Genomic DNA, 25891 nt, shown 5'->3' with positions numbered 1-25891 from the left:
CTTAAAATCCTTTTCCTAACGCCAAAAGTTTCCAATTCATGAATTTTTCAGAAGCGATGTTTTATGAAGATTGTTTGACATCAGATTTCCATACAAACACTGTTATTTCAAGCCTGTTTGCCTACTCGTCAAAATGGCGTCGAAAACCGTGATAAGGCCTATTGGAGGGATGTAGCTGTGACAAAAAGCGTTCAGTCGTGTTTTGAACTTTCCATACTTTCCTTATATTTTTTCCGCGATCGCGCGAACTATTTTTAGTAGCAGTTCACGGCTGGTTCGCTATACAGACAAATGTATGGAAAGTTCAAAGCACGACTGGACGCTTTCTGTCACAGCTACATCCCTGCCAAAAGTTTCCAATTCATGAATTTTTCAGAAGCGATGTTTTGTAAAAATTATTTGACATCGGATTTCCATACAAACACTGTTATTTCAAGCCTGTTTGCTTACCCGTCAAAATGACGTCGAAAACTGTGATAAGGCCTATTCGATTTTGAGACAGCATCACGACTTTATATTGACGGCTAGTTGGTGTCTATATTCGAAACTTGATGAATATTTATTAGACTTGATGAACTCGGGTGCGAATCTTGATATGTGTATTTTAATCTTGTTGCAGACATGTGCAATCTTAACATATGCATACTAATCTTAACATCGATGTATGAAACTTGATGTAAATAAATAAATCTTGATATTTTGTCCCTTTTGGACAAGCATAGATTCCGGTTAAAAAAATATATACGTATTGTTATTCTCAAGATCACTTAAGCACTACGCGCCCCGTTGGCTATCTATCATCTCTCATCCAACGCGCGCTCGTGGAATACCGTATTTATTCGATTAACCGGTCCACCCTGAAAGCCCAAAAAGTTAATGAGCGCCCACCGCCTCAAATAAGCACCCACCCCACCCCCTCCCAACACAAAACATTTTCCTGTACTAGCCTAGCGCGAAGTACCAGGAGCGTCAGTTGTGTACCAAAATTGTTTCTTAAGATGTGGTAGTCAATGAACTTCTATATTGTTTTATGGTTTGTTTGTGTTATAGCTTTTGCACTTTGTTTTGTCTTGTTGAAGCGAAATAAACTTGTTATCCCTTGTTTTGTTAGTCTCTAAAAATGTCCTTGCTTGCTGAAAATTTTGGGAAAATAATAACCGATAACCCTAGTCTGAAATATCAGCCGTCTCCTCCCCCTAACCCACAGGAGGCGCGCCCCCTTACTTTATACTCAAGAGCAAAAACATTGGCGCTTGAAACATGAATAGCTCTGCAAGTGGGAGTCACAACTACTAATTAACATATATTTCAAACAAACAAGATATCCACAAATTTGTTCGCAAAACTAATACAATTTCCATTCATCTTAGTATATTCATAAAGAGCGATTATAAATGTAATCAAAACTCTAGCAGCCTTTTATTATAAGTTAAATAATGTCTAGAGTAGAATACAGTATAATACCCATACAGCGCTACCTTACTTTTTCTCACAATTTTCCTCACAAGGAACAGTCTTGATGCGTTTTTTGTAGACCAAATGTGACTGTGACATGTCACACTAGTCGAAGATTAATCCCCCCAGTGTCGGATCTAGGAATGGGGAAGGGGGGGGGGGGGGGGGCAAGGAACAGCAAGTCAGAATCCCTGTCCACTTTGAAATACCAGTTGAAACCCTCCTAGCTTTCCCTGCATTCCTGATTTTACACTACTATCATCTATGTACTCATTTCCTCAACAAAACCAAACGCGAATCACACGTTTGCCGTGATGCGATTCTAAATTTTTAAAGCGACATACGCATATATACTTGTTTCATTACAGCCCCTATGTTAACTACATCGACTACAAATGACCTGACCTGGAAACGGCACCAAGAGAAAACGACCACTTGTCTCTTGATGACACTATTTTTTTTTCTTTTTATTGCATTTGATCATCCCATACGATGAATTAAACCATCACCGCTTCAACGAGGGACTCTAAGGTCTCTCCCGCAAAGCTTGCAAGTCAGGAGTAAAATAACAGTAATTAAAAAAATATATAGATAAATAAGAAACATGACAGGTGTGGGTACACATAGGACTTCAAAAAAAATGTGATAAACAATGAAAGCTGTGGCGAGATTACACTGTTTACAGTTCAGGGGTCCGTTTCTCAAAAATCTGAAAGAGTTTTCTGGCCAGAGAAGTAGTTTTCAAAATTTTCGCTATTGATTTGCGCGAGCTTTTAGGTGTTCCTTAGTCCTTTTGGATTTATCAACTTATTGAGCAATTCGTATCATTTTTTGGCGGGGCCTCGGCCTGTACTCAAGACCTTGGACACAGTTTTTCAAAATACGGACCAACATAAGGCCGGTGAGTAACATTTTTATTTTTTTCTGCAAGAAAACATGGCCCAGGTCTTGCGAACAATCATGCACAAATCTGCCCAGGGTTGGCGGGCCAGATCGAAAAATTGCTCTCGCTGACAGAACCAATCTTATCATGTACAGAATTCCGCCCGCTCGCGCACAGAGAAAAAAAAGCACCCACATATTAAATATGCTAATAGCAAGATTTAAGACTTCCCAGATTGTTAAAGCTAGGATAGACCATTTCCGAGTTCCGTTTCCGTCAGCGGCGCCGTCATCTCTGCTTAAGGTCCCAAATTTTATTTCCAAACACGAAAATTACGTCAAATGAGGAAACAAATTAGATAGCAGATCCACCGACTGAACAGTCAGTGGAGAGATAACGAAAAATAAGGCTTATGAGACTTACTTTGGCCTTAATAAGCTTTGATTGAGAACACAAAGAAACTTATTATTTTGCTGTACATATATCGTGGAGCATTTGAACAGCTCGTTTTTTCCTACTGTAGGACATTTGCCAGTTTGTTTTCAACAATCCCAATGCCCGGGATTTAGCCTGGGGGTAGGGGATGGACGCATTAGCAAAATAAATATTTGCCCAAGTTGTTATAACTAGTACTAAGACTCAAGCACTTTAAACATGTCATAGCCTTTATATAAACAAAGGCTGATTCGCCTACTGTACGTTACCATCACCATCCCACCATGCAAAAAAACTCTTCAGTGATTCAAGCTAGCCAGGGCCATTCCAATTTCCATGCCAGACTTTCCAAGACTTAATGAAGAGCACCGCGTGCCGCCAGTGCCAGCCCCAAACAGTTTGGCGGTAGCTGACTGCAAACAGCAAGCTTCATTCCTGATCAGATGATCACCTAGCCCCCCGCCGTGCTTCTGGACACCATTTCTGGATAGCTTGTACCACTGAAATTTGCTCTGAAATTCGTTAATCTGGATCATGCAGGCGTGGGTACCAAAGATCTGTTTAGAGGTCTGACGTATCCACTATAATCTTTAGAAACATCGTGTCGTCCCGAACGTAAGCGTGATTATTCAATTCAGTCAAGGAGCAGAACATGGGGCACCCACTTGCAATGTTGGTCTCTCTTCTCGGCCTCTGGAAGGATGAGCTGCTTGGATCAGGCCTGAAGGCGTCGATCACGTGTTCCACGTTATCCTGATCCATCAACATGAATGTGACCTTCTGTCTGAATGGCCAGCGGAGAAGCGCGTCGTACTGACCGCGCATGACAACAAAGAACACTGAGATGTGTGTTCCTCGCCCCATGCCATCTCCGTTCAGGTAAATCCGTGCGCACATCTTGTAGCCATAGCGACTAGTAAAGAAGCACGGACTGTAGAAAGATACCTGCTGACCACTGACGGCTTCGTTTCGTCTTCGTGCATATTCAGTGATCTTCCATATTAACAGGCCGTCATAGCTTGAAAACTCCTGTTGTCTAACGTACTCCTCTAAATCAGCTAGGGTAACATTTCTAAGAGCCAGTGTATGTTCAATAGAATCGATCCTTCGCTCCAATCTCCTGATGGTTTCTTGGAAAGTATCAATCTGCCGTCTGACGGTAGCCACATCTCTGTTTGCCTGTTCTATTGTTCGGTTATTCTCCACCAAAAGCACCTCGTGGTCAGCGGTCCTGTTCTCGACGTTAATAAGCCTTCTTGTAATCTCGGGATTTTGTGCACTTCCGTTAGAATCACCAGTCCCTTGTCCTGATGGCGTGGCACCTGGGAAATTCCCTGAAGCCAGTTTTCTTTCAATTGAAGTGATTCTTTCACTATGCTCTCGGCACTTCTCGCGCAAATCCCTGTTTTCCGCTGTACCGGTTTGCACTTGAGCGAGTATATCAGAAATTACACTGTCGTAGTTTGCGAACATGTTAGGGCTTCTGGACATCATTCTAGGATTATGCATTAACATTGTCTCCAGTTCTCGGCCCATTCGCACTGCGCACTGCAGCACCAGGGTGGTGTGGAAAGTGTTGGCTTGTTCCAGATGTTCTTTCTTCTCTGTGTGACTGAGAACCTAACACAAAAAGGGGAGAGTATTGACAACACATTCCGTGACTAATTTGTATGTACTAGGACTGGGTCACTGGGGAACTAGGACACACTAACTGAGTTAGCACCCCACGCTGCACAATCTTCATATCGCCTCACCCCTGACCACAACACTCACGTTCAAGACGAGTCAGCCCTGTAACTGCTCCATAGTTTATGTACAGTCAAGTGTATTGGCCAGCCAATGGAGCGTAACTTCCAAAACGACGAGGGAAAACATGCCCCCTTCCCCCAAGTTGGGCTTCTCATAGGAATACTACAAGGAGTTCCCATACCCTGCAGGTGAAGGGACACGGATAACGTGAAGCATCACGTCTATTGCACAAATTCTGTCTACTTGCCGGGGCGGCCTGCAACGTTTGCACTGTCTCACATTATTGTTCATGAGAATAAAAGAGCGAACAACAAAATACAGTCGAACCTGTATTAAGCGGTCACCCTTGGGGAATGGCTAAGTGACCGCTTAATACAGGTTGTACAAAATACAGGTCAGAACACGGTGAAAATGCCATTTTATATTACGCAGTAAACAGCTTATGCATAAAAGCGCTCAAAAACCACTTACTCGGTTAAAAGTGACTGCAACAATAACATGGTTTGAGAAAAATAGAACATAGAAAGGGAGTAACAAAACAGTAACAACAAGTTGATGCGGCCGGTATTACTCGTGCAACTGGCTTAAACAGAAATTAATGAAAGAAGAATTCGATCCGCAATGATGACAAGACTTTTGACCAGTAATGTTCGAGTAATGTATTCGGCGATTTAATGATTTGTGAAAATAAACAAGGAAATCAATTACCTGGTGTGCTATTTGTACTTGTATGAACTACTGTAGTATTTGAGTGGTTTCCTTTTACAAAGTGGCCGTTTAATACAGGTCAAGACAATAGAAACAGCTCGTAGGGACTTAGCAAAGGGTGACCGCGACCGCTTAATAGAGGTCAAAATTACAGTAATTAAGGGAAGTAATGTTCGGGACTTTGACAACTGACCCCTTAATAGAGGGTGACCGCTTAATACAGGGCCGCTTAATACAGGTTCGACTGTGATAGCTTAGGGAGCTGTAAGTTAACAGGGTGCAGTGAAAATAGAGCTTAGAGGGCTCCGGTGACCGTCAATGCAAACGACGCCTAATCCATACCTCAGATCTTGAGCAGCCAATCTGTGAGAACGGACAAGGTCCTTGTACGCCATCACAGTCTCCCATAACTGGATCTTGATGCTCCAACAACTGAAACGTCAAAAGAAAAGGAGTCAAGTAAGCGGCGGCGATTAAGTTGGAGATCTTTCCGTGTAAGTGCCCTGCTGAAGCTTTAGAAACTAGATTACCACCACCAATTCACATACATTGATGATGAAAAAGAACGACGTTTCGAACCTCGCAGATGTCGACTTTATCGCTTATTTCCATTACAAAGAAACTACCTATAGGAATTCGCAGACAGGTGAAAAATACAGTTACCAGTATTACGGTATAGAAGAAATGGGCGAGATTTTTATTTCGAGTCTTGCTCTAGAAGGGCTGTGGAGGACGACCTACGTCTGAAATAAAATCTACCGCGGTTCTGCCATAAACTCTTTTTTATATAATTATAAGGACGTCTAATTTCGCGGCCGACGCTGCACCGAAACTGAATGCTCTTATTATTGTTTATTTTATATTTATTTATTTTTTCTTTCATGTTTTAATGAGCCTGAAACGTTCTTGGCATGTTCTTAAGTTACCTAGTGTAGAATTTCAAAAAATCGATACGAACGTGGCCAGGAAACCTGGCAATGCAAATGGGAAATGTAAGCAAATGAAATATACACTGGATAAGCATGCAAGGTAAAATAATGTGTAGATGAAATGTCCGTTTTATTTTACCTTGGCGCGAGGAATGCCGTCTTTATTGCATTTTTCACATTCAACTGGATATGCTGGGCACTCCTTCTCGTGATGCAACTGCAAAGATTACAGATTACCATTTTCATGAGGTCATTTGCAAATTTAAATAACCTTACAAAACAAAAAAGGGAACTCCCTACAAATCTCTGGACCCGGGGGGGGGGGGGGGCTACTCCCCTATATAAGCTATATAGGTATGTGCCGTCCCAAAGGGTATGGTGTTTGAGCTGTTTTGGTCTGAAAACGGGTATAGATTTTGGTCATTATAGTCTTAAATCGGGTATGGTATTCAAGGGAACCACGACAGCGTATAAACGTATTTGTCTTTTCAACTCCAAATGAATAGTGGACAAAGAGAAGTATCCAAAATACATCATTCGGGCTGAATTTTTGCGTGAATTTTACTAATTCTTGACTTCTTCACTGATGCGAAGCTTAATTACACTGTACACTACAAGCCAGGTCTGAAAACGGGTGTGGAAAATGGTATGTTTTGATCTGAAATACTCTAGGGTCTGGAATTGGAGAACTGGGCGGCACACCCCTACCGACAATAATTGTGTTTGTACCTTTATCTTGTTAAGGTTGATTCGTCTTTTGCAGAATCCACAGCTTTCTTGTCTACATTTGCAATCCCTTTCCAAGTGCTCTGAAAGTTCAGCTTTTTTCACCAACATGCCACACTCAGGATGTACACAGGGGATCTTGAGGAACTCACAGCTGTTAGTGTGACTCTGTATTGTTCAAACAAAAGACCATCACGTTTAGCATAACTGATCTGCACCTCTGTCCTCTGCAGAGGCTCCTCCTCCGGCAAAAAATGGAGGGAAAAGGATATGGGAAGAAAAACGGAAACTGAGTAAAAGGCTGTTTCACTCTCTCCAGTCCCTTATTTGTCTCAGCTTGAGCACGAAAGAGGCCTCTGCAAAGGAGTGAAGATCCGCGCTAAATAAATCAAAGAAAGCACTGACGGCTACACACATCATTGTGCTGCACAAGCAGATTTGCATTTCACACTTTTCCAGTTCGTTTAGATTTCAATTGTACAGTACATTTCAACATATCTTAGTTGCAGAGGGCAAGTGTATCCTTACCTGAAAAGGACTCCTCAGGGCAAGAAAGTTTGTACATTTTGGCTCTGTTACTGAAAGTCTTGTCTTCTACATGTACATGTACACTGAAAATCATACACACTTTAACCCCTTACAGTGATCAACTTCAAATTTCTCCTTGTAATACCAATGCTAATTCAACCCCTGAAGTCATGAGAATTTAGGACATGATCACCCAAGGTGGATTTGCTTGAAATTTTAAAAACTCCTCCTTAGTTATTAAAAAAAAGTATGGGGACAAGATACATGCAGGAGAATTTGTTCTTTGATATTAAGGGTTTAAGGGTTAAGCCAGATGCTATTAGAAAATTTAAATCATGTACCTCTAAGTGTCTAACTTCCCCTTTCCACTTGCATCCATCATCCATAAATGTGCAGTGGACTACAAGGGCTTGTACTTCACGGCGCATGAAGTTATCTGGAAAAACCTAATAACAACAGCAAAAATACAATGGAAACATACAAAGGCCCAGTGGAAAATGGGCGTAAGGGATGATTTGGGTTTACTACCCAAATTTCTCTAAATTTGCCCTAATGTGACATGCATATGGCCTGATTGTTGTGTCAAAAACAAACTTCCACATTTATATATTGTGACATCAACACAAGGGTTGAATTCACCCAACAAGTCTAATCACTTTAACTTAAAAACTGAACCAACTGTTAGGTGAATAAAATATGCTTGGGATATGATTTCATTAACTCTGTAATTAACACTAAACATTAACATTCTAACATGATAACAAGTCTACAGGCCAAAGCTGAACATAGAAATTTGGATTCCAAGGCCAAATTGTCACTTGTGCCCATTTTCCACCAGGCCCCCGTTGTTCAAAGAGTGAACAACTTTATCCACTGGATACATGTAGGGTCGCTATGCGGCAAATAAATGTGTGCAAGAATTTCCCTATAACCCTATAATTTGCGTATAGAGTAGAAAAGCGCTTGCCTTTAGAATTTAAGTATGGGATTGTGTGGAAAACTTGCCAAAAGTGTTGTTTGGAGTACATCACCGCTGGATAACGGCTTATCCACCCTTTGAACAATTGGGGCCAGGCCTCTGATTATGCTACATTAACCAGCAAAATGGATTAACAATGAAAGAAGTTAGAACAGCAATTGGCAAAATCAAGTAAAAGATAGTTTGCAGCTTTCTTTTCTTGGTAATGTGCATGTAAATAATGCATGTGTGGTCTGAGTGTTCATGATAACTGAATCTCCTGAGAACCTCTACAGTGTATATCTGACCAAACTTTTTAAAAATGCAAAACGAAAAAAAATTTATTCAACTACATTTTCAGCTGCCTCCAGTTGCCTGCATCAGAAAAAAAATTTTCTCTTTTTTATTTCAATTCAACAAGGGCATTAGTGAGGTTACCAAACAGTAAAATTCAGTCAGTTTTGTTGTTGTTGTCATTGTCATCGCTTGTTTCACAATGTAGTCAGTAGGAATAATTTTTATTAGTGATATAATAACTGTAATACTATTAGTAAAGTTGTTTCAACGGATTCTCATTACAAGGTCAGTTACAACTGACTAAAAAGTCAGACAAGCTACATGACTTGTACTTAAGACCATTACAAGGGACATTTTCATTTTCAAGCCATTTGGTACATGTAGCAACATAAACACCTTGTACTTGACGTTAGTCTGACCCACAGTGACCGCAGTATAGTCAGTGCACATGTAGATATGTACCTGTTTCCTTAAAATATGGCCAATAAATTTTATGGATATCATGTGCATGTACAGTAAACCACTAGCTAAATTCTGGCTTACCAACCAACCAAGGGTTCCAAATTTGATTAAAGCTTTGCCCCCAGCCATTTACATGTATGACAACGAGCTTTGATTTTCATGCTGTATTTTATGAGCCTGTTCTCATCCTGGTGCCACAGTAATGCAGTTTATATCCTACTAGATCATTTTTGCATGGTTCTACATGTACCTCACACCAAAGCTGGGTGTAATGTTGACAGATACAGTAGGTTTAGACAGCTTCCTGAGCTTCTGCCATTAAACAATCCATTATAATGTATGTTTAACTTATTTACCGTTTGAAAAAATTTATATATACCCTGTTCAAGGCAAAAAGTAATGAAAAACACATACTAACAGATTGTATGGGGATTCTCATCCCCTTAAAGAACAGCTACACTGTAATTACCTCATTTGGAAGTAATTCCTCCTGGTCTTGCAAACAAATCATTTTAGATGTCCCATTTCTAAAAAAAAAAGAACATGATTACTGTACTGTTTTTTGTACACACAGGCAATAGGAAGAATCACAAGATCCATATTTAAACCAAGGGTATACCACATGCTGGAACAAGAATATACACAGATCAGAGTAGCTTGACTGAGACGCCGGAAATTAATTCTCTTTCCCAGGGCTGTTTGCCATATCATTACCCTGTGATGGTAAATTATTACTTTGTGATGGCATGCAGCAACTGAAGGGGTGCATGAAATAAGGCCTTAAGTGACTTTTAAGTCAAGTTCTCCTTTCTCCTCTTAATTTTGATTTTAATTACTTGTATTTCACTTATTTCCTTATAATTAGCAAGGTTCTTGTTAGAATTTGTCAATTGAAAGGAAATAATAAATAAATGCAATTATAGCAGGTGGAGGACATTTGGTCTCCCAAGGAATGATGGGAACAAGAAGGCCACAGGGAGAATGGAAATGAAACTTGGCACTGAGCTTGCAGTCCATTTTTTTTTTGTTATCATGACAGAAAATGCTCAAACCAACAGCAATTTCTTCACAGGCAATGGATTTTCAATGCGATTTTATCTGGATGCGTTTTTTTTTTTTTTTACATTATTTAAAGAAAGGAAATTTCTAAAACAGGGACGATAGATTTTTTTTTTTCAAACTTCGATGAATTTTGAAAGTGGTTTCAATGATTTTGGAAAGATTTTTTTTCACGATAGCTGGTAACCAGGCGTTGTGCATCACGAAATTTGACAAATCAGAATGCATTATTTTAACAGTAGTGTTTGCAAACCCAAACAACAGTCTGGATGGCTTCGTTAGCATCTTGAAAATTTGTCACTAATGAAGTCTGTTTTTTCACAGTTGAAATTTGTTTGAAGTAAGACGAAAAAAAATTGACATGCTGCTGGTTAGGTTACTTTTCAAGCTGAAGCGTTTGTTTGCATTTGTAGCCATAATATTTGCAAAGGTGACAACCTCATGCCTGTGACCATGTTGCTTTGATTGTTGATGTTACTGATTTTCTTCAGGGTAAAGCTACTTAGTGTTGTCGGGTTTTGCAAATTTGTTTTGCTCATTATGCTAGCTTATCTTTTCTACTTTAGAATTTTCGGGGTCTACCCAGATCTCCCCATTATGGTTTTCGTGTTGGAAGCCATTGAACTAATAAAGAATTCATAAAGAGACCGTGTTAACCAAGTGACTCAACTCTCGCAAAACTGGCTGGAAATCCAACGGGTGAATAATATTTCTCTCCAACAAATCCAGGTAGGACATGTTGATCTCTTTCACTCTAAGATGATGATGAAAAAGCAAACTAAAACTGGACATAAACAATATGGGTAGACTACAAGCAGTCGTACATTTTTTGTCAGATCAGGTGCGCAAAGTGACGGTGAAATTATGCAAATTACAACAGTGAACTAGGAGGGATTGCAAACATGGCTCAAGGCCTTGTCATGTTGTTACGCCCGCTGGATCCATCACGTTACAGAACTTAGGTGAAGAAGGAGACTTTTCACTGTGAGACTACATAAAAAAGCTTTGATAAGCAGAAGTGACGGCACAAAATTAATACCAGTACTAGTATTAAAGAATAGACATAAACAATTCTCATTTTCAATTGTCTCCGAAACCGGGAATACATGTAACTTAATGTCAGAAATAGCCTTGTGTATCCAACAAGAAGCATCCAGAGCTGCAGGTACTAGCCCTTGAAAATTAATGCCAAATTGCTGTCTTCAGTGATAGTTTTTGGAAAAAAGAAGTAAAGTTTAAATGCCCATTTCAGTGCAAATTTATATCTTACGTACAGGAGACGTTTACTCTATCGCGACCAGAGGCAAATGGGTCATTGTTAGTTGTAACACACACTGCCTGGCTGGTAACATTTTAACATGAATGGACAGTAAAAATAACCGGTTACTAGCTCCCAACAAGAACGCTGAATTAATGACGAACTTGTTTAAATTTTATCAAATTAATTTTTTCCTAGATTTATTAGCATAGAGCAGAAGAGCGCTATTTAAGGGCTCTTTAATAAACATTCTAATCTATCCATCTTAAATTTTAATTATCAACCATGCATGCAGTTGTATTATCGAAATGTGCATGTTCAACAAGAAGTGTCAAGTGCCAAAAAAAGAGAAAAAATTATTATTTTACTTTGTAAATCTACAAATGTGAACAGTTTCCCTTAACTTTCAAAGAGAAATTAAAGAAAATTGAAGACAATTAAATCATTTACACAAAATTGCCAGGTGCGGCAACAAACCACAGTGTCTATTAACTATTAATTTATCTTTGTGGCAAATTGAGCTCTCTCGACCGATCCTTCAGCCACAAAAATTTACATATCAATTGAAAGAACCAAACATTACAACGTTGTTTAGAACACTAATTAAAAACAACATGAGTTGGGTAAATTCAAGCATTTCTTGACCTCTATGGTCAGTCCATTAACTCTGATTTCCAAGACTGGAACTTTCTCTCTCCAGTGCATCATTGTCTCCCGCTGCACACTACTCCAGGCTGCTAATTTATTTCGTACATTTGTAGTTTTATTGGAATCATTTACAACAGACTTCCAAAACAATAACACATGATGTATCTCAATCCTAAAAATGTCTCCCTGTGCTAGACATGTAATAAGCATAGACAACCTGCTAGACAAATTTAACATCAAGTATGCTGGTGAAAGTTTTAAATTACATTCTGATCACTTATTGCATGACTGAAAAACATACATGTATGGAATTTAGACATCACCAAGGCACATGTATTTTAGGAATGAAAATATTTACTTTTTATACTGATTAAATCAGTAAAGGTCATTACCCCAAATGTGGGCCACTTACAAAAACATGCTATTGACACTGACAAAAATATTTTTCCTAATTTGCTTGTTTCTAGAAAAAACAAAACAAGAGAGCCTGAGATAATAATCGCAAGCATTGCAAAACAAGTGCCACAGTTTCTCAAAATTATAGTTAGACTAAGGGGGTGTTTTCCAGTCAACCAAAAATTCCGGAAATTCCGTGTGAGGAATCAAGTGGAACAGAAATTTTCTGGAGTAAAATAACTTTCAGAAATTTGGGTATGTGCCACACAAGGTAGTGAAAATATTCTGGAAAATTAGAACAACTGAAATTCTGTTCCATTCACCACTACTCAGGCCAGTTGCTTTAACGCGCCTGACTACTAGTTGATTTGTTATATGGCATGTTCCATTCTTTTTATTATTACTCTAACTTTTCTAACTAAACTTGCATCAATCGGAGATGTCGGATAATTTGAGAGCGTCTAAGAAATTATGTAATCACTCCAATCACTCAAATTTCACAAGATGCATTGACAGTGTACCCATGCAGGAGTTGTCACTACAAGCCAGCGAGAGCAAATTTCAGATTTCACGGTCTGGAAGAGATGTTATCACAGAACACAAATACTTGAGGCGACATTTTGAAGGTATGCATCCAAAAGAGCCGGATGGGTTTATTATACGCGTTATAAATAAAACAATAGATTATTGTTAAATTATTGTTTAATTTAAATTATCAAGTATTTGTACGAAATCATATGCTGTGTAATTGTGGTGATTGAGAGTTAGTGAGGCAGCACACTACTATTATATTTCTTATAGCGGAAAATCCAAACTTTGTCGAATGTAAAGATCTGACGCATGCGCAGTAGGTTGTTTTTTTATTATCCGGGATATCCATCCTCGCTATTTTCCTAATATGGTAAAATCATCACATAACAGTGACAAATAAAAGGTCACTAAATCATTCTCCAGCAAGCTTACCTAAAGAGTACATAAGGAGGTGTCTCCCTCATCATTAACAGGTATGGCAATGGTAGAAACACTTCCACGATAACATAAAAAGAAAACGTGTTCTAAGGTGTTCTCAACATTCAACAATTTCAGGAAACTTAAGGCGCACTTAAACGGTTTCAACATTCAGAACATTTCCCCAACATTCGTTCAACAAAAGTTAAACGGATGTTGGGCAAATGTACACGTTGAAGTGTTCAAACTGTTTCAACGCCATTCAACATTTTCAAGAACAAAGAAAATATTGAATCGATGTTGAATGAAAGTTTAAACCAATTTAAAGTTGATTCAACACACTTTTAAACCTTACAATATTTTTTTACGCTTTCAACAGTGTTCAACGACCTGCTCAAACGGTACAGTACGTCCCCGACACTTGGTTGAACGCATGTTGAAACCGTTTAAACGAGCCTTTACAAGTAAGTTGTTAAATTCAGTGATCACAACACGTTTCTGAGGGCATTTTTTCAAAGCGTAGGTTGTTCACCATTTACCAAAAATTTCCCGGGACGAAGGGAAATTCTGAAAAGGTAACTAGTCCCGGAGAATGAACAAAGTTTGAGTAGTAAAATGTAAGCTTAATTAATGTGTGGGGCTGTGCAGGAGTTTCGGCAACAACCCGTGGCGTTCTTCCAGAACGAGAACTCCCAACCGAAAATTTAGGAAATTTTAGGAAATTTTGGCAAATGGTACGTAAACATGCAACCTTAAACGTAAACATCACTTACATCAGTAAACTCCCAAGGCAAAGGTTGCAATAAAAGTGTCCACACCCGGTTTGCATCGCGTCTCGTAATAGCAGACGACAAGAGTTGCACATATACTTTGCTCCAATACTTTGAAGGTCAGCACTAGCCAGTCTATAACCCATTGTATGTCAAGCGGTTTTCCGTTTCCACCGATGAACTTTGCCCTAGAATACGCCTGCAAAAAATTAAGAAAAGAAATAAGTAAACACAATTTCAAGCAAGAAAATTGAACCTTTGATGTAAATTGCACTACCACTTGAAATACATCTACACGACAAATTAAAACCAACATACAAGGAAAATATGCTTTGGTGTCACTTTCCGATCTCAGTTTCGTTTTCGTTTCGTTTTAGATCCACCTCGTTCCCAGGGGCTGCGTTCCTTTTGGTCAGCACCAAGGAAGCAAATCGAGGGCTAATCTGGGCTAATCAATGTCAAAATCTATCCAGCAAATCGAAATCTTATTGGATATTACATTTTACCGGAAGTGACTTTGAATCGGAGGTTTCAAAACAAGAAATGAAAAAAAAACTGTCAGAGATATCGAAGCAAAAACCGCCAAAGATTCGAAATGCAACTAAATTTTCATACGCTTTATACGAAAAAGATAATAAGTCAAATCACATGACTAAACGGAAAAGGCGCGAAAACCTTTGCGATATGTTGCAGCGTTTGACAAAGCTGAATGACAGTACCGTATGACCCTTGCTAGCGAAGGACCTCACAATTTTCGGAAAAACTCCTCTAATTATCGACTCTGAAATGTGGTCCATAGTCAATGCTGGCTAGTTTAAAATCGTTCTTAACATTGTCTTAAGGTGGGGCTCTACCTGAATTTGAGTGAAATTTGAAGAGGTTTTAAGAATGGATAGAAGAAAGAAAATGATTTTTGGAACACTAACAGACAGTCGATAACCACGCAAGAGCACCCCAGGACTAACTTGGTATCCGTCTATTAATTATTAACTACAAATTCTAATTTTAAAAATTCACTAAATCTTCAACATTTCTTATTTCTCTTAATTTTACCAATCCTTCAAGAAAAATTATTACCTTCCAAATATACCTAAAAATCACCCAAAAATTTATAAAACACCCCAAATCATTGATTTGTGTAATGAATGGAGGGTTTTTGTATTGCTTGAAATGCAAACAAGATATTTCCATTTGACCGATTGGGCGCGAAAACGGCTTTCAGGTGAACCCCACCTTAAGCGGATAAGAGTTTAACAGCCTTTCTCGTGCTGTTGAAGGAACTGAAAGAAGCAAACTTGTAATCCATTCGCACCGCGGAGTCTGCGAGTTGATCTGACTGGAGCAGAATTTATTGAAGATTACTTTGTTGAACAGGAACAGATGTTCTATCAGCAGCCCAGTAGAAACATAATTGAACTTGAACAAGGAAAAGCAACGGCCTTTGTTACCACTGCGTTAAAAGCGGAGTATTCAAGAATCATTGTGGCCCAAAAAGTGGTTCAGAAAGCGGGCGGACAGAAAAACAAAAATATTAACACTTGGAATAGCGATCGTTGTCACTCTTTACACAACAGTTCATTTGTGAGCTTTGTAAGTTTGCAGACCTTTGCAGCTTATGGGACTGATAAAGCACATCGAGTGCAGGTAATATATATTGCAGGGTGAGTTTCTTAAGCTAGTACTTAGTGTGTGAATTGAAAAAAAATTGCCGCTCTTTCTGATAAGCTTAGATTTTCAAGTTGCTGGTTATTTCGATTCGGTTGAACGTTTACAGAGTTGTGTCTTGTTATTAAATGTACTTCTGCCATTTTATTGTATTTATTCTGGGGTCATGGTATCTGGGTTAGCAAAAGCTGATCTTGTGAAACCTATCGTTTGTAAATTTCACGGCGGAAAAAATAAGCTTACGTTTGTAAACATTTGTTGGTATTTGCAGGTGTATTTGTCGTCGACGGCAATCAGCTTTATAGGAACGATATCTTGCTTACCCTGTTTTAGTTAATACGCCTTATCACGGTTTTCGACGCCATCAGATTTTGACGAGTAGGCAAACACGTCTGAAATAACAGTGTTTGTATGGAAATCCGATGTCAAATAATTTTCATAAAACATCACTTCTGAAAAATTCATGAATTGGAAACTTTTGGCACTAGGAAAAGGATTTTAAGAAAAAAATTGGAGGGATATTGCTGTGCCAGAAAGCGTCCATTCGCGTTTTGAACTTTCCATACATTTCCCTGTATTTTTTCCCGCGAACTATTTTTAGTAACACTGAGTTCACGGCTGGTTCGCTATACAGACAAATGTATGGAAAGTTTAAAACACGACTGGACGCTTTATGGCACAGCTACATCCCTCCAATTTTTTTTCTTAAAAGCCTTTTCCTAATGCCAAAAGTTTCCAATTCATGAATCTTTCAGAAGCGATGTTTTATGAAAATTATTTGACATCAGATTTCCATACAAACACTGTTATTTCAGACGTGTTTGCCTACTCGTCAAAATGGCGTCGAAAACCGTGATAAGGCCTATTAGGTTAAGGCTTATATAACATCCGACCAGGCTCTATTTTCGTTTCGCTATTAACTTTACCGTGGTGTCATGAAAAAACTTGGCTATCTCATACTGCGTAGACTGCGTATGTTCACCCCCATTTTAAAGTGTTAAAAGCCTACATTTTACAGGCGAAAACAAGCTTAATTTAACTCCAAATGAATAAAGTACAACGAATGGTTTCTGGTCGCCATAACCTATATATGTTTTTTTGCCCCTGCCTATGGAAAATGTTTGGCTTTCTAAAACGACCTGACAATGTGCAAAATGAATTTGTCGCGGTTGAGAGAAGCAAATCGCCGACAAACCCAGATTTTACCCCGCCTTTGTTTTGGTTGTTTTGTTATTGAGGACGTCTCACATGAATGACAATCACTGACAAACGGGAGGGATGGAGGTTGTCACTTTTTTCACTCGTTTTCTTGGCCTTTGATGTTCTTTGCCAGAGGCTGTCTTCGTCTCCGTCAGCAGTATCCCACTTTAAGCCGGAAGCAGGATCCTTGCTTCCGGTTTCTGATTAGCCCAGAGCTCGTGGACGTGTGGCCACCGCTGGCCTGAAACGCACGCAGGCTCTGCGGACGAGATTGTTTTAGAGCTACTGTCAAAACAAACGTACCGACACAAAGAGCGTGCGCGACAGCGTGCGCATGCAGGAAGAAGATCGAGGAATCCTGGACACGACTTTCGACACACTCAATGTGAAAAGTTTATTTAGGACGAGCAGTCAGATCAGTCTTGTGATGCAAGCGTCCTGATACAAGCGTTAACATGGGTACAGAAAAAACTAACGGTTCCATGAAAAGAACCTGTGCTACGCCAGATACGAAAAACCACCAAAACACTCTTTAGATGACTTAGGCCCGTAACCAGGGGGGGGGGGGGGGGTGCACGGGGTGCGTTCGCACTTCGCAACCCCCCCCCCCCCCCACAGGCCCCAAAGGTCCGCATTTTGATACTCGATATCCAAGTTAAGGAATGTAGTCGGTTAAACTGAAGTTTAAAACTTAACAGTGATATTTAAGCAAAGCCAAAGAGTGGAAAAAGCAGTAATGCATTCACTGGGAACCTAAAACCAGCTTCACTCTAGTAGCCCGAGCCATTCAGAACATTTCAATGAGCGCACAGATGTCCGAGCTTATCTAAGGGGCCGATTACATGGCGAATTTCGGCCATTTCAATGAGCGCAGATGTCCGAGCTTATCTAAGGGGCCGATTACATGGCGAATTTCAGCCCGGTTTCTTCAAAAAATCTTCTTAAAACGACGTTTGCGATTACATGAAGAAAGTTTCAACCCGGGGTGAATTTCAGCCCGGGCAAACGGGCTGAAAAACCTCATGTAATCAGAATAAAATTTCAGCCCGGGCTGAAAAGCGAGGTCACCTGGGTAGAAAAGTGACGTGGGCATGCGCAATGATTTGTTTTCAATGAAACAAGATGGCAGCTACCAGGTTTCAGTGGAATAACGGCGATAAAATCGGAAATCTTATTCCGTGCTTGGCGAATTACAAATCGAAAATGGACTACCAGAACAGTGACTTCAACGCAGATAAGGTGAAGCAATGTTAAGCTGTTCGGGAAGCGATGGCCCGAACATATGAGGAGGAACCGACTTTCATTCTTCTTTCGTTTGTGCTCCATCATCTTGTTAGCTGCCACCATCCCAAAAAAATGGAAATTAAGTGCTAACAAAAGGCTAAATTGCGAGAGAAGCAATGCTCCGATTTTCACAAGTCGAATATTTGACGCCATTTTGATTTCTGTTCACTCTTCCCGCCAATTTTCAAATTTGGCGCACGGGCTGAAATTTCAGCCGGCAGCCCGGGATTCGCCATGTAATCGCAGCAAAATTCCAGCCCGCTTACCAGGATGAAATTTCAGCCCGGGCTGAAATTCGCCATGTAATCAGCCCCTAAATGAATAATGAAATTACCCTCCGTGCGCACGCTTTGCACGGGAGTTTGGACAAGCGAGCCATTTGTTGGCTTCACACTACAAGCCAAGTTAGTTTCAAGTAAGCACTTGATTCAAGTGCACTTGAAAATCTCAAGTCGCACTTTAGAAAACTTGGCTTCACACCTGGTGACAAAGTATACACTTGAAGCACAAGCTGTCAATCTTCTTTCGCGGTAAAATCAGAAATGTGATTGCTCGCCGGAAAATCATGGAGCCTTTGCAACAAAAAAACGTTTTATGTTGTTTACTCTTTATTTTGTCTTTAATTTTAACTCAGAGAGCTTTAACATTACAGGAAATGCATAGGTACTTCATTGTTTACGAGTACTTGGCGACAAAACAAAAGAACAGGCGACATCTTCTGAACTGAAAATCGATGGTTCAGGCTGTCTGTAAAGATGAAATTCAAATAAGATCGTAAGTTTAACTATTTGTATCGGCTTTTCCTTTTTTTAATGTTTACTTACATAAAAGACTGTTCCATGGAGTCCTTAAACTGCGAGGCGTATCTCCAGCCATCCATTTTGATTTTTTTGGATTAATTTTAGTTCACGGCAAAATGTTTATCTGTCCTGGCACCGCAGCACGTGGCTTTCAGTTGGTTTCCCTTTTCCTATTGGTCAAGTACGTTCTCAAGTGTGGTGTGGGCCATACTTGGCGGCGTACTTCGGCTTCTTTGAACTACGAACGTTTCCATGGTCACTAAGTAAAGTTCAAGTTGGTAGGTTTTACCCCTTCACACTCAAGTAGGTTTCAAGTGCACTTAGATTATACTTACAAGCTCTAGTGTGAAGCCAACAAATGACAAGGGAGCGATCTCACGATTTTTGTCAGAAACGTCTGCTAACGCGTCGGGTGGCATTCTCTATTTGTAGTTTTGTACGAGTGCATGAGCGCCCGAAGATGCAAAATTAAATGTCATACGTTATGGGTAGGAGAGAACAGGAAAATAGAAAGAGGAAGGCTGCAGCTACTCTCGATACATGGGTCAGTAAAGTACCCCGTCAAGAGCCATCAGATGACAGTGCAGTCTGCGACGACAGCCCAGCTGAAACCAAGACTTCAGATCTATCAGTTAACTACAGTTAACAGTGAAACAAACTTACATCGCTTAATAAAAGCCAGCGAGGGAGCACAGAGCAACAATTCCGTAATCCGGCACTATTCCAAACCGGCCTTCTCGTTGATTTCCACGGCACTTCCTGTACCGACTTGTAGCGGCATAATAGACCAATGGGATCGTCCGATACATATTTACTTGTTTCCAATAAACCAATGAAATCACTCGATATGTAGTGGTTTACATGACACAATACCAGTGGACCAGATCACAAATGGCGACGAATGCGGTGAGTTAGTAGTAGTATTTAGTATCAACAAAAGTCCTTTTTGTGGATTCATCTCTTCCGTTCAATGTTAGTTTTTCTGTGTATAAGTTACTCATGTCAAACTGTCACTCATGCTTTGCTAGATGTGAGACTCTGTATGGGTATTTCCGATCGAAGATGCGATGATCAATGTTCGAAGATGAGATGAGCGATGTCAAAGCGGCGATTTTAAAAATTGAAATGAGAATGAAATGCCTTTTTGACATATATTTGATGTATATGATAAGTTTAGATAACTTTAGCAGAACACGCGGCCACTTTATATTTGCATTTCGTTGCAACTATTCAACAATTATCCTGTTATATCGCGCGGAGATGCCGTTTCCCGCATAGTCATAAACCGCGCAAAAATACTTCTGTATTAGTGTTGGTTTTGAAACGTGATGTTTTTTACTTCATTTTTTATTCTTTATTTTTGGATGATACTATGCCTTAGATATTACCGCGTAATTGTTCTTTTATTATAGTTAGATTAGCGCTCACACCTTACCGGTGGTTGACTAGCCCATAGCTGCTATGTCCGTTAGGGAAATGCGAAAGTCTCTAGGTTTTTCTGCGCACGTACGCCTTTGTTAGATAAGCAAGCTTTCAATTCAGTTAGATCAGTTCTGGTGTAGAGTCTACGGTGTCAACTACCACTACTCGGCAATCGGGCCACTCAACTCTATCTCCACTGGTATCAGTCTTCTTCATTTAGTGCGTGTGCAAACCAAATTCGAACCCACATATCGACATATCGACATATCATATCTTCAAATTGTCAAATCGTTACTCTGCAAGTTCGCAACTGACTCTCAGCTTAATCGCTACGTGACCTGTCTACCTCAGTTGAACTTTGTAAGGAACATTGACCTGTCTATTAAACTTTGTTTGCGTTTTAGTCAGAGTTTCTTGTCGAGTTCGTTTTTACGCTATGCACTACTCTACCCGTGTTATTCATTTGGATTTTTGGTTTGGCATTCTATCCTTGTGAATTACAATTAGTAGGTACCGTCCTTATATGCCATGCTCTTTTTTTCCTGTTAAGCATTCCTTTTTTTTTTAATTGCTTTCGTCTAGGGTAAAGCTCCAAATTGGACATCTAGAGGTAGAGGAAAATGCCCCAGTTGTTCTTTCGTTTATTCCTATGCTTGGAAACCCAAGAATTGCAAGGAATGTGGTTTCGAAATTGGTGGCTCATATGTGCCAATGTCGAAGAAGCCTCGCCTAGATTCACCAGATGGCTGTGTCAGGATAGTGGAAGGCAATGAAATTGAAGTATTTTCTGTTAAGTTATCGGGACAACAGGACGGTTGTTGTAAAGTCAAAAAATGATGTCGTTTGCCATCACCAGAAGTGTAAAGAGAAAAGAGCAGTTCATATAGCAAGTAACACCAGCTTTTCGTGTGCACATACAGAGTCAACAAAGTCATTCTGTGATCCTTCGTCAGCCAAGAGCTTGACGGATGAAGACATCGAAATGTATAATTGTGACAGCTCAACGAAGGATCTTTAGCGCAGCATAAAGCCACCACAAGATTTCCGTCACATTGTGCAAATTTCTGAGCATTGTTTTGTGGTTTTCACTGCTCCATGCACAGTTAACCCTACTGGGTATTGCCATAACCAGAGGCAGGAAGATGGCCATTGGTCATGTTCAAACAGTTCCTGTAACAGGAAAACTGGCAACAGCAAGCAGCTAAAGAGTACGAAAATATGCATCCATCTGCATGTCCTGTTTTGCAGTCTCAAGACAAGTACAGTTGTCATCGCCAGATTTCGCCAAGGCTGTTCCTTTTCCACCAAGCACTAGTTCAAGTGAGGTAGCCATAACAGCGCAGTCATCAAGTTCTGCAAGCACTTCTGTAGGAAGAATGTCTACATTGCAGATAAATCTCAAGAGGTCTATTCCGTATCCTGTGCCACAGGATAAAAATATTATAGCCCGGCATGAAATGAACCTACAGAGCTTTATTAAAGGCACTACATGTAACCTAAAATAGCGTTTCAAAGGATCTGACAGAAAACTGTCGTTGGGTGCCCCTGTTAAACCAATCAAGAGCTGTTCCATAAAGGTTCATTTTATATAAAAGGATACCATGGTCAAGGGTGTCGAATGCCTTTTTAAATCGAGGAAAACCACAGCAATCAATATTAAAAGGCCCACTTATACGTAGGTTCCAGAAGGGAAGTTACAGTTAAGAGTAATGAGCGAAAACCCGATTGATGATTAGAAATGATACCTTCATTCGTCAAAAAGTTATACAACTGGTAATAAACAATCCTTTTAAACACTTTAGTCAGGCTCCTGCTTTAGCTGAATGATTCTCTATTGAATTGTTAATGGTTCCATTGGTTTGACTGTCTTGTTGTCTGAGTGTGGTTTTACAGTGTAATATTAAAATTCATTTTTTTTCTGGCCAGATCTAACTGCTTGCCAATAAATTTTGTTGTACGCTCGGTACAGTCGGTACACTCGAGCCGGTAGAGTCGGTACGCTCGGTACACTCGGTGCAGTGGGTACGCTCGGTACAGTCGGTACACTTGGTGCACTCGTTACGCTCGGTACAGTGGGTACGCTCGGTACAGTCGTTACGCTCGGTACACTCGGTACAGTGGGTACGCTCGGTACAGTCGGTATACTCGGTACAGTCAGTACGCTCGGTACACTCGGTGCAGTCGGTACACTCGGTACACTCGGTGCAGTCGGTACACTCGGCACAGTCGGTACACTCGGTACGCTCGGTACACTCGGTACGCTCAGTACGCTCGGTACACTCGGTACACTCGGCACAGTCGGTACACTCGGTACGCTCGGTACACTCGGTACGCTCGGTACACTTGGTACGCTCGGTACACTCGGTACGCTCGGTACGCTCGGTACACTCGGTACAGTCAGTACAGTCGGTACACACGGTACACTCGGTACAGTCGGTACACTCGGTACAATTGGTACGCTCGGTACAGTTGGTACACTCGGTACGCTCGGCACAGTTGGCACGCTCGGTACACTGGGTACAGCAGTACGCTCTGTACAGGTTAATAGTGCAAAGAAAGGTCATAAACGGATTTCTATACTCTTGAGGTACTGAAGACCATTTTAGGGGGAAAGTTTTTCTGCTTAATACTGTTTTCCTAACTCTAGTAAACTGTAATATGTAACTGAAGAGCTGACCCTGCTAACTTACGTTAAAGATGAAGTGCGGTAAAGTTAACTTTAATTATCCCTATTGTTCTGCAGCGTTGTCCAATCACAGCGCTTCTTTGGATAGCTGCGGGCTTACTCGACCTTTTTCGTGTTCCAGTTACTTATGTTAGACATGTTACGTTAAATACTTTAATCGCATTGAAGTTGATCGAGGTAGAAACAATTTATTTATAGGAGGGTATTTTAGAGATCAACAGAGTCAAAAATTTAAAGTGGTACTTGAACCATGACATCAAACACAATACAGTATTTTTCTTGATGTTACTTTAGGGCAGCCGTTACTTTCTAGGGGGTCGTTATTTTCGGAATTCCAAATAGAAGAAAGATCGATCCTGAATTTTTTCGGCTTTCTTTTCGCAACTGCTTTGCGTACTAACTGTGAGGATCTTTCTTCTATTTTATCTTTCGTCCGCATTTCAAAATATATGTTTTATATATTGACATTCATTTTTTCGGAATTCCGTTCAACGTTATGATAAGCATCACTGACAATGAATTTTTCGAATGATTTCATCCGTAAATTCAAAAACTTCTGTCAAAATGAAAACAACGAGTAAAACAGATTTATGCAAAAGAAATTCTTCATAAATGGAGCACAAACCCTTTTCACAGAAAGCCAAAAGACGAGATTCACGAGGATCGGGTAGTAGTAAAACTTCATGCATGACCGTGTCACGCTAGGGGGGCTTTAAGCCAATCACGAGCGCGAGCGCCTAAAACAATCAGTAATTTGTGCATGTGAGACACAAGTGTCGTACCAATTTGATTCAGACGGATGTCACTTTAACTGATCAAGAAGGTTCGGTACACGAGTGGAGCGGCATCTTGGTTGGGCAGTTATACTTTGAAAGTCATACCCAGCACTTTGGTGATAAAAAGACCAACTCTTTCAAGAACTAGCGACTGCTGTGCCAAAAAGTGTAAAGAGTCTTAACCGGCCGCAGTTAAAGAATAACACATTTTCGCCGTGACTCACGAGAAACGGCGGAGGTGACTGATGGTTGTGCGTGGAAATTGTAAGTTTTTGTGTTATTAATGCTATAAAAGCTATCGATAAGTTTACACTCTTTCTCGCGTAAGGTTGACTGTGAAATCTACTGAATCTATGACAAGTAATGGTCTCGGAATAGTACAAACTTAGGTATATATTTGAAGGGATTGACTCGATGAAGCCTTTTCAGTAGTCATGTTACGTGTGCTGATATTTACAACGAGTTACAATATTATTGCACTCGGTTACTCCAACTGCAATCGTTTCGACGGTTTTATCGAAGCCAGACTTATGCAGGTGATGTAATACATCAGAAACGAGAAAACGTGTACATCTTATTTAAATTACTTAAATTATCAATTTCGCTTATAGAAGACAACTTGAAACCAGTTGTTTCAAACCCACAAACAAGGGGGTAAGGGTGATGGCATCATTGGCTGAAAATCAAGGAAAAGTTCATTTCTTACCTGATAGTTGCTGTAGTGAACCGGTCCTCGTGTAGAGTAAAATACCCACACGCTATTGACACATTTCCTTGCTATCTGAAGCGTGGGGCCGTAGGCACAGAACAATCCGATCACGTCTAGAAAAATATCTCCCACTGAATAGCCTTGGAGAACCAAGAGGGAGAGAGAGGATCAAGGTACCTTCATCCTCTCTTGCTTGGTGGACTATTTTTCCAAAACAGAGTAATTTTGCTGTGGTTGAAGTAAAAACTGGGTGGCCTAACGGTCCTAACAGCAATACCACGACAACAAATGTTTCATTTGAGCAGTGTCAGGCCGAACAACTGTTCAAATCTCTTTCTTGTTTCTCTTAACTTGAACACAATCATCTCAAAGAAGCGGAGGTTGACAGAGTGGGAAGATATATGACTGTGTCCTTTCATTTTCAGTGGCCGCGTCGTTTACGAAAAAACTATTACTCACAACACAGTTCAGTTGTGGGAGGACACACAGCTGACGTATTTGAGCGTGGGCGGGGAAGAAACAGACGAATGTGGAAAGGAAGGGGCAGGAAGTAGTTGTCGTAGCTGGCTAACTTTCTGAGCTACAACCGAGCACTCAAAAATAAAACTTATGTAGAGAGAAAAAGCTATTTATGTGTTTGTCTTGTCTTAAGGATATCCTACGATGGCGCTAGAGTTAAAATTGGGACACAGATGTCACTTGCCCTTGTCTCCCTACCCCTACCCCACAAACACCTACGCTTTTCAATTCAGTGAATTAATTAATATTCAGATCAAATATATGAGGGTCGAGTATGTAAATGGTTTCACGTTTACTTCAGCGAAGAATTCTACATCTGTCTGTGAGTTTGAAACGGTTTTGATTCGAAAGAAGGCCCGCTATTCAGCCAGCCTGAGGAGTAATCAGATCAGAGGATTCCATCTGGACACATGAACTGAAATAGCGGATATCAAGGATGGAGGAAGACGGTTCGTATCTCGATTCTTCTTCGGTCTGTTTCCTGTGTATGTGCCATACTTTGAGCGCGTGTAACAGCTAGAATGTTCAATCAATATTTGATCAAACCTACGCGACTGCATGATCACGTTGTTCGACAATTACATGTATGACCTATCACCATTTGTGGTGTGCTATCTAAAT

General features: G+C 40.2%; 1 protein-coding gene across 2 annotated transcripts; it reads right to left on the bottom strand.

The window, feature by feature from the left end:
* Positions 1–1290: 1290 nt before the first annotated feature.
* LOC146478933 (TNF receptor-associated factor 2-like) lies at positions 1291–24809 on the bottom strand. Of its 2 annotated transcripts, XM_085111233.1 has the most exons (8): positions 24749–24809; positions 14213–14408; positions 9600–9657; positions 7755–7859; positions 6889–7053; positions 6299–6376; positions 5573–5662; positions 1291–4393 (listed from the first exon to the last, which is right to left on the bottom strand). In XM_085111233.1, exons 2-8 carry the CDS (start codon positions 14353–14355, stop codon positions 3335–3337), a joined length of 1698 nt encoding a protein of 565 aa, XP_084967359.1. In that variant the 5' UTR covers positions 14356–14408; positions 24749–24809; the 3' UTR covers positions 1291–3334. The 2 variants fall into 2 exon arrangements, with proteins under 2 accessions (XP_084967359.1, XP_084967358.1); XM_085111232.1 differs by lacking the exon at positions 24749–24809 and having other exon boundaries at positions 14213–14517.
* Between the last annotated feature and the right edge of the window lie 1082 nt (positions 24810–25891).

The sequence above is a fragment of the Pavona decussata genome, unplaced genomic scaffold, assembly GCF_977016875.1.
Source record: "Pavona decussata unplaced genomic scaffold, jaPavDecu1.1 SCAFFOLD_61, whole genome shotgun sequence".
Taxonomy (NCBI): Eukaryota; Metazoa; Cnidaria; class Anthozoa; order Scleractinia; family Agariciidae; genus Pavona; species Pavona decussata.
Note: the sequence above shows the minus strand (reverse complement) of the source record. Positions and strands in the feature narration are given on the sequence as shown.